Source organism: Mycetomoellerius zeteki, unplaced genomic scaffold (assembly GCF_001594055.1).
Source record: "Mycetomoellerius zeteki isolate Tzet28-1 unplaced genomic scaffold, Tzet1.0 scaffold35, whole genome shotgun sequence".
NCBI classification, from domain to species: domain Eukaryota; kingdom Metazoa; phylum Arthropoda; class Insecta; order Hymenoptera; family Formicidae; genus Mycetomoellerius; species Mycetomoellerius zeteki.
The window spans coordinates 1,080,795-1,089,966 of NW_017257338.1; the positions used below are offsets into that span (position 1 = coordinate 1,080,795).

General features: G+C 33.6%; 2 protein-coding genes across 2 annotated transcripts in view; one reads left to right on the forward strand and one right to left on the reverse strand.

Moving 5' to 3' along the window:
* Window positions 1-5,869, forward strand: part of Nos (Nitric oxide synthase) — a 6,788-nt gene extending 919 nt beyond the window's left edge. Inside the window, exons 2-14 of the mRNA XM_018452742.1 lie at window positions 371-507; window positions 591-753; window positions 888-979; window positions 1,218-1,359; window positions 1,538-1,677; window positions 2,016-3,625; window positions 3,706-3,875; window positions 4,236-4,446; window positions 4,568-4,655; window positions 4,741-4,865; window positions 4,986-5,131; window positions 5,269-5,460; window positions 5,564-5,869. Coding sequence (XP_018308244.1) covers window positions 371-507; window positions 591-753; window positions 888-979; window positions 1,218-1,359; window positions 1,538-1,677; window positions 2,016-3,625; window positions 3,706-3,875; window positions 4,236-4,446; window positions 4,568-4,655; window positions 4,741-4,865; window positions 4,986-5,131; window positions 5,269-5,460; window positions 5,564-5,671 — 3,324 coding nt within the window. The 3' untranslated portion in view covers window positions 5,672-5,869. The remainder of the gene's footprint in view (window positions 1-370; window positions 508-590; window positions 754-887; window positions 980-1,217; window positions 1,360-1,537; window positions 1,678-2,015; window positions 3,626-3,705; window positions 3,876-4,235; window positions 4,447-4,567; window positions 4,656-4,740; window positions 4,866-4,985; window positions 5,132-5,268; window positions 5,461-5,563) is intronic.
* SdhB (Succinate dehydrogenase, subunit B (iron-sulfur)) lies at window positions 5,746-9,090 on the reverse strand. Its single transcript, XM_018452743.1, has 7 exons — window positions 8,958-9,090; window positions 8,075-8,205; window positions 7,843-7,986; window positions 7,451-7,646; window positions 7,246-7,347; window positions 6,732-6,854; window positions 5,746-6,028 (listed from the first exon to the last, which is right to left on the reverse strand). Exons 1-7 carry the CDS (start codon window positions 9,030-9,032, stop codon window positions 5,942-5,944), a joined length of 858 nt encoding a protein of 285 aa, XP_018308245.1. The 5' UTR covers window positions 9,033-9,090; the 3' UTR covers window positions 5,746-5,941.
* Between the last annotated feature and the right edge of the window lie 82 nt (window positions 9,091-9,172).

Sequence of the window (9,172 nt, forward strand, 5' to 3'; positions counted from 1 at the left end):
TCTTAATCTATGTAGTTTTTCTGTACTTTTTTGTTAACATTTTTTTCCGCCAGGATATTTTTATACATTTTTTATTTATATTTTGAGAATTTATATTAAACACGAAATATATATATATATATATATAATTAATTAAAAATTGATCAAATTTTTAAAAATGATGGATGTTATTTTTTTTATCTAATTTTCCAAATCAATTTTTTAATAAAGCTTTTTTCCATATCATTATAACAACAGATATTCTGAAAATGTATTCTGTCTCTCTCTTTTCGTCAATATTTTAATATACATAATGTACATGATGTAAAATACGAAAATAAAGAAGATATAATAAATAAGAAAACTAAAATAATATAAAATAAATTTCTAGAAAATACTTTGCACGGGCCAAGTCTGTCTTGGTAGCATAATGCAACTGCCTACTCATGGTACGGAGCCACGAACGAAAGAGGAAATCTTACTTCATGCGAATGATTTTCTGGAGCAATATTTCACTTCTATTAGAAGGTACTAAAATTGCCACAGTATTCGTATATATTCCTTGAGATTTTAATAAATCTTAAGCTTTTGTTCATGTTTGAATAAAATAGATTGAATAGCGACGCTCATCGTGTACGTTTGGAGAGTGTGCAGAGAGAAGTGATTTCCACTGGTACGTATCAGTTAACGGAAACAGAATTGGTTTTCGGCGCAAAGTTGGCTTGGCGAAATGCTGCGAGATGCATTGGTCGCATTCAGTGGTCAAAGCTACAGGTTTGTCTTATATCATAACTTGTCTACTTTCACGAAAAATAAAACAATATTTTTTATGCATTATACATAGTTTATAAATATCTGAAAAATTATATCTATTAGTCGATTTGTTTATAAAACGAATGCATTTGTAGGTTTTTGATTGCCGTTATGTTACAACTACGAGTGGCATGTTTGAGGCTTTATGTAATCATATCAAATACAGTACAAATAAAGGAAATATCAGGTGAAGTATTTTTATATGAGATTTATACAGTTTATAGTTTTTTCTAACTTTCATTATTAAAGGATATATAAATACTGAATCAGAATAGCTTTATTCTTTCCGTTCATATCCGTGAATAAAATTGAAGATATTGACATAGAGATTTAAATTACAGAGAGCTAAAAATTATTTCAAAAAACTGCCAGGCGTACTTACGGGTATGATATATATCTAATTATTTATTATGCACAATTTTCAGATCCGCGATAACAATATTTCCGCAGCGTATTGATGGGAAACACGATTACAGAGTATGGAATAATCAACTGATCAATTATGCAGGATACAAAAATCCAGATGGTACCATTCTTGGCGATCCTGCAAACGTAGAATTCACAGAGGTCAGAATATTATAAAATTCAATCACAATATATATATATTCATGAGATCTTTTTTCTTTTAATTATTTATATCATAAAAACCGAAAAAATATCTAACTTTTTGAAAAAAATTCTCTATAAAGAAAGAATACATACATTTCGAAAATAATTTAACAAAGCCACTACTTTTTTCCAATAGGTTTGCATGAAATTAGGATGGAAAGGCGCACGAACCAGATTTGACATACTGCCATTGGTTCTGTCTGCCAATGGACACGATCCAGATTATTTTGACATTCCCAGCGACTTGGTATTCGAAGTACCTCTTAGTCATCCTACGTAAGCTTTCGTTAAATAATGTGAAATTAATGTAAATTTAACATATGAATAATTTTTTGTTCTTTAAATACTATCATTATTTAAACTTATTACGTTAATTAAAAAATTATGCAATGTCATATATAATATTTATTATATGATAAATATATGTAATAGGGCTGTTACTTTTGACAAAACTTCTTCGAGTTTCAAAGTTTTCGAAGCTTCGAAATATCTTAAATTTCGAAAATTCGAAATTAATTTCGTTTAAATTTGAATTCTTTTGAAACTTCGAATCTTCGAAGTTGTCAAAAATAAAAGCTCATATATACATATATATATATATATTTGGATAATAGGTATGATTGGTTTGAGAAATTGAGTCTTAAGTGGTTTGCCGTTCCGGCCGTGTCTGGAATGGTTTTCGATTGCGGAGGTTTAGTATTCACAGCGGCACCTTTCAATGGCTGGGACATGAGCACCGAGATTGGCTCCAGAGATTTATGCGATGCTCAAAGATATAACATGCTCGAGACAATAGCGACGAACATGGGTCTAGACACAAGGACATCCACATCATTGTGGAAAGATAAAGCAATGATAGAAGCTAACGTCGCAGTACTACATAGCTTTCAAATGAAGAACGTGACGATCGTAGATCATCATACCGCTTCAGAATCTTTCATGAAACATTATGAAAATGAGATGCGTCTTCGAAACGGTTGTCCCGCAGATTGGCTATGGATCGTGCCGCCAATATCTGGCTCTGCTACGCCGGTATTTCATCAGGAAATGGCGCTTTATCATTTAAAACCTTCTTACGATGCTCAAGATCCAGCGTGGAAAACTCACATATGGAAGAAAGGACGCGATAAGAAGGCAACATCGAAAAAACCAAGACGAAAGTTTCATTTCAAGCAGATTGCGAGAGCTGTAAAATTTACATCCAAGTTATTCGGACGAGCATTATCGCGTCGAATAAAAGCGACCGTGCTGTTTGCTACGGAAACCGGCACATCTCAAATGTATGCGGAAAAGTTGGGCGAATTATTGGGTCATGCTTTTCATTCCCAAGTACTTTCAATGGAAGAATATGACATCAGTAACATAGAGCACGAAGCTCTACTGCTGGTAATAACTTCTACTTTTGGAAATGGTGACCCGCCGGAAAACGGAGAAGTTTTTGCGCAAAATTTGTACGCAATGAAAATGAACGACGCTTATATAAACAGCGAGAATAAAATAAGTTTGGCGACCTCAAAGTCATTTATTAAAGCTAACAGCCAAACGGAAGTAAGTGGGTCGAAAAAATTGGATCGTCTAGATTCCTTGCGTGGTTCTACGACGGAGTCGCAAACCGAAGATACCTTTGGACCTCTCAGCAATGTCCGTTTCGCTGTGTTTGCATTAGGATCGTCCGCGTATCCAAACTTTTGTGCATTTGGCCGCTACGTTGACAATTTGTTAGGCGAGTTGGGCGGAGAGCGATTAGCACGTTTAGCCCAAGGTGACGAGATGTGTGGACAGGAGCAGACCTTTCGGAAATGGGCAGCTGATATCTTTGCGATTGCATGCGAAACATTCTGCTTGGACGATGATGATACGTTATTGGAAGTAGCTTTGTCTCTGGGTTCTGAAGCGTTGTCTGCAGCCACAGTTCGTTTTGTAGAAGCCGAGCCTCAACCGATGGCCAAAGCATTAAGCAAATGTCATAATAGAAACGTGACGATGTGCAATTTGCTTCGAAGGACCAACTTGAGCGGCGATGAGTCCAGCGGAATAACATTGCTTCTGGAATTGGATGACATAGTAGGCATGGATATTTCTTATAAACCCGGGGATCACTTAGGTGTGTTTGCGTGCAATCGAGCAGACCTCGTGCAGAGAATCTTACAACGTGTGCAATCTATTTTTGAAGCTGATACATCGATCGAGCTGCAAATGCAGAAACAAGCACATACTCCTAATGGTGGATATTATTGTTTATATTAATTTTCCTTATTTTTCCTCTCTCTTTTTTACAAATAAATAACAGAAGCTTTTTTTCAGGAATTGTAAAAACATGGATACCTCATGACAGATATTTACCAAATTCCTTCAGGATGTTGTTAACTCGATTTTTGGATATCACGACACCACCTACGCCGAATCTGTTAAGATATTTCGCCTCAATAGCTACAAATGCAAAAGAACAGACGCAGCTTGATCTTCTGGCCTCTGTAAATATGTAAATATGTAAATGTATAAATGTAGCTGTTTCTCGAGAAGTAGCAGAATTTGGAAACAGTTAATACAATGAAAATTTAAAGTTTTATAAGCTAAAAATGTTTTTTTAAATGAAAAGAAATTTTAAATATATTAACCTTTCTTCATATCACAATTCAAATTTAATGTTATTAATTTAAAAAATATTTAATTTTAATATAATAAAGGCTCAAGATTGGAGAGATCTAAAAAAAAAAACATTAAAATCAATCTAAAAATTAAAGACACAGTTTATTAAACATATACAGCAACATTAAACATAATAATTTGCAAAAAATGTGAAATCCACAAAACTTGAAAGCTTCTTCGAATAGGATCCAGCGGCTTACGAGGATTGGAGACATTGGAAGTTTCCTAATTTGGCCGAAGTTTTGGATGAATTTCCATCCGTGACTCCATATGCCCCATTGCTGTTGCTTCATCTAACACCTTTACAACCAAGATTCTACAGCATCTCATCATCTCCTCAAGTGCATCGAGGGCAAATACATCTGACAGTTGCAGTGGTGCAATATCAAACGCAAAGTATAAGCCTTACTTTTCTTTTCTCTTTCATTCCAAAGAATTCTACTTATAATCTATATATATTCAATTTAATGGTGACCTGATACATCATATCTTTTCAATTATATTTAACAAATTCTAGACGGTTCTGGACCAGTACATTTTGGCGTGTGCTCCAATTATCTGCGGCAAATATCTGAAGGAGAATTGCTGTATGTGTTTGTTCGGAGGTGAGAAATATCAATTTTGTATTAATTAAACATCACTCAATTGAACGTAAAGATGTTATGTTGAATACAATCATTAATATTTAAGCGCGCCAAACTTTTATATGCCAACGGAAACTGAAGCACCGGCGATATTGGTTGGACCAGGTACTGGAATCGCTCCTTTCCGAGGGTTCTGGCATCATCGATTTGCTCAGATGAAACTTCAGCCAAGTATGGATGTTTTCGTTATAGATATCTTTTTAATTTTATAATTATAAACTTTAATATAAAATATCCTTATGATACTATATATATTGACATTATGTAAACATATGATATTTTTGTGTGCAGATCAAAAATTTGGCAAGATTTGGCTTTTCTTTGGCTGCCGTCAAAGAAATTTGGATCTATATAGACAAGAGAAGAAAGAAATGTTGGAAGTTGGTGTTTTGGATAAGGTGTTTTTGGCATTGTCCCGGGAACCTGGTTTTAAGAAGGTATTAATATATATGCTATTTTATAGATCTAAGAAAAAGAGATTTGTAGAGAGATTTAAATATTACTCATAAAAATTTTATATATATATATGTAAAAGATATATGAAATGAAGTTTGTATTTTTATATAAATATCAGACGTATGTGCAAGATTTGATCCAATCGGAAGCGCCTCAAATTTACAAGATGGTGGTATATGAGCGCGGTCACTTTTATGTTTGTGGGGATTGCACAATGGCAGAAGATGTTTATCAGACCTTAAAACAGATCATACAAACGCATAGCCAAATGACGGACAAAGAAGTTGAAGCATATATGTTATCATTAAGAGTACGTCTTTCATATCATTATCATTTTCTTGTTGCTTACGATTTGTATCTATTCGACAGCAAATACACTTAAATTGGTTTGCACTGTACGATTCTTTTTTTAGGATGAAAATCGCTATCACGAAGACATATTCGGTATAACATTACGCACCGCTGAGGTACACAATCGATCGCGTGAGACCGCTAGGATCCGGATGGCCGCCGAACCGTGAAAATATTAAACTGATAAAGCATAGCCCGAATTTTCGTTTGAAGGATTGCTACTGCATTAATAATTACTAACATAGTTCTATGGGAAATCTGTTTTATTTACAAGTGCTGCTTGATTAATCTTTTAATTTCTAGGATATTTTATCTGCTATTTATTATGTGGATCCGCACATCTCCGGTCTCGTATGAAATATCACACTAAATATATGTTCGCTGCATGTAGTACATAATACATAAGCGTACAGAACTTATTCTACCTGGTATTCCTTTAACTATGCGGTGAGATCCGGTTGTGGCTTCTGGCTCAAATTAGCCAACAGTTTTTTTATTTCTGCTATCGCCTTTCCCGGATTCAGACCCTGTACAAAGTGTATTTGTATTTTGATTCAATAATCTTTGAACTTAACTCAATTATTATAATTAGCTAAATTATAATTCAGCCTAATTTCGAATAATTGATTTATTCTTATTACTTTTTTTCTTTATACATATTTGTGTAGTCCTTGAAGTACTCATAATTTTATTAAATACATAAATATACACTGCCTCCGAAAAGGATTTTTTTGAAAGGCGGTTAAAAGCATGCTAAAGTATAAGTTTCAAGCTTTAAAAAGCTTTATTTTTTTGTCTGCGATGATTTTTTACCGAGTTATGGTATCCGAATATTAAGCAATTTTAAGTTCCATGTCCGGAAACTTTTCGGGGGCAGTATAAGTAAACAGTAGTAAAAAATAAGAAATAAGAGAAATGTATTGATTGACCAGAAAAATAAGATCTGAGTAAGCAAAATAAATTATTAATAATCTGCGCTCTATCAGTTTAATAAATATAATTTTAATATATATATATATATATTACTGTTATTACTGTTAATTAAATTGTCTTGAATAGGTAGCAACTAGAATATAGATAGAAACTACTAAAACATTTGCGGAGAATAAAACAAGCGAAGTGCAAAATATAACAAAAAGACACTAATTACTTGTATGTTACTACAATAATTATCTTATATGTTACTAATTAATTTAAGTTGAAGCATCTTCTAATGTGAATTAAACTCACCTTTGGACAGGTACGCGTGCAATTCATGATTGTATGACAACGGAAAACTGAAAATGGATCTTTTAATTTCTCCAGACGCTCCTTTGCTTGAGTATCTCGCGAATCAATAATCCACCTATAAGCCTGAAAATAATGATAGTTGAAAAGTCTAAGAAGGAAATGGTATAAGTGAGAAACTCTATGAAATTGAATTAAACATATCAAGCAATATTACATACATTTTAATTTATCTCTAATTTATCTCAGATGTGTTATCTGATTTGTAAATATTCAATTCATTATTAAAGAATTTTTCACTTGCGTCATTTTTCTCTAAGGCTAAGTTGTTCCACCTTTCGGTAAATTTTAGGTCTTACTCTTTTACACTCTTATTCTTTTACTCTTTTGCTTACCCAGATAAATTACCACATAGTTTGGTTTCGAAGGTGGAACAACCGGCCCTAAATCGCTTATTGTGATTGATTACTCTATTACATAATATTGCATTTAAAACAGTATAATATGATGCGCTTACTTGCATAAGTACTGCAGGGCCTAAATACTTATCACCGTTCCACCAATAAGATGGGCAAGAAGTGCTGCAGCAAGCACAGAGAATACATTCGTAGAGACCATCCTATGTCAGTTAAAATTAGATTGTACATTTAGTTTTAGATTAAAGAGATATAGTTGTAATTGAAACAGAAAATCAAATAAATATAATAATCTCACACACTTACCAACTTTTTACGGTCTTCCACACTTTGCAAATACTGTTGATTCCCAGTTTCCTTCGTGTCTTTGCGCTGTAGCCAGGGTTGTATACTGCGATACTGATCATAGAAATTATTTAAATCTGGCACCAGGTCTTTTACAATATACATATGGGGCAAGGGATAAACTTCACACGCCGTGCTTGTGCTTCCATCAATTTTGCTGAAACATAATCATTTTATTTTTAGTGACTAATATATTTGTCATCTTTATTAGCAGAATTAAAAATTTAAATATATTAAGTATATCTAATTAGACATGTTGCACATATAACTTGAGATATGAAAGTCAATCAAAGTGGACGTTATTTAGTTGGACCTTATTCAGCTCAGGTACTTTATATGCCAGGTAGAAATACCTGATACACGCCAGCGTGTTTGTTCCTCCGATATTCATAGCACAAGATCCACAGATACCTTCACGACAAGAACGACGGAATGTTAATGTTGGATCGACCTCATTTTTAATCTTAATTAATGCATCCAATACCATTGGACCGCATCTGAAAAAAGTATGTTAAATGTCAAAAAATATATATGTAAGGAGAATCTTAGAAAAATATTTAATATGTTCAATGAAACAAAACCTACGCATTCAGATCAACTTTATATTTCTGCATATATGGTTTCTCATTGGATTTGTCTGGATTCCAACGGTAAATTGAGAAGGTCTTAAGTTTGGCTTCAGCATTTTGTACTGTCGCAGTATGTAAAGCTCTAATCTATTGAAAATACATGAAATTAAAAATCTCGAAATAAAATTTCAGTATACAAAATAATGGTTAATGTACGCTAATGTCTGTGTCACACTATGCATTGGAGACTGAAGATTGCAAATTGAGGATTAGAATTCAGCCAATTAGAACGAAACGGATTAAACTTAAAATTACCTGATTGGTCGAATTCTAATCTTTAATTCGCAATCCTCAATCTCCAATGCATAGTATGACACAGGCATAACAGATTGCCAGTAGATATATTGTAACAGATTGATATTTAAATGGACTATATTCCCTACATTTTAATATTTTGCCTTGTATGGTTATAAAAAGGCAGATTCTATACAATTTCTGCAGTCAATTTGCAATTATCTCTAACAGATTTCGTTATATTCCAACTGGCAAAATTATGTTGACAAAGTTTGCACTGTAAAATCTGTTTTCGATAGGCTTGCCTAATTAGGGACATACAGAAGACAGGATTATCATATACATCTTAACACCAGTCTTCACATTGACAAAAAAATAATTTTTAATTATTAAATCGGTACAAAGGACTTGACACTTTTGTGATACCGTTCTATCTTAAATACAAAGTTGGAAGTTCAGAAAGAAAAGTAACAAAGACATGTCACAACACTCTAATATGATACTCGTTATTGTAGAACTGACGACAATTCGCTCTGCATCAGGCGTAAACAAATGAGTGAAAGATCGTATCTCGATGTCGAGTCCGTTGTTTCGCAGACACTCACTTGACGTAATGCATTTTTACAGGTGTACGGCATTACTCCGACCATCTTTGAACAATTCGGTATCAACACGTTCATGATGCCTGCATTATGTAACTAGGGCTGCGGACGCTGCGATCCACTTGACGCTACAAAACGCTTCGAAGCATTGGCTGCGTTTACACCGTACATTTAGACTGCGGCCTATACAATAGATGTCCTTGTTTATCTTGTAGGTT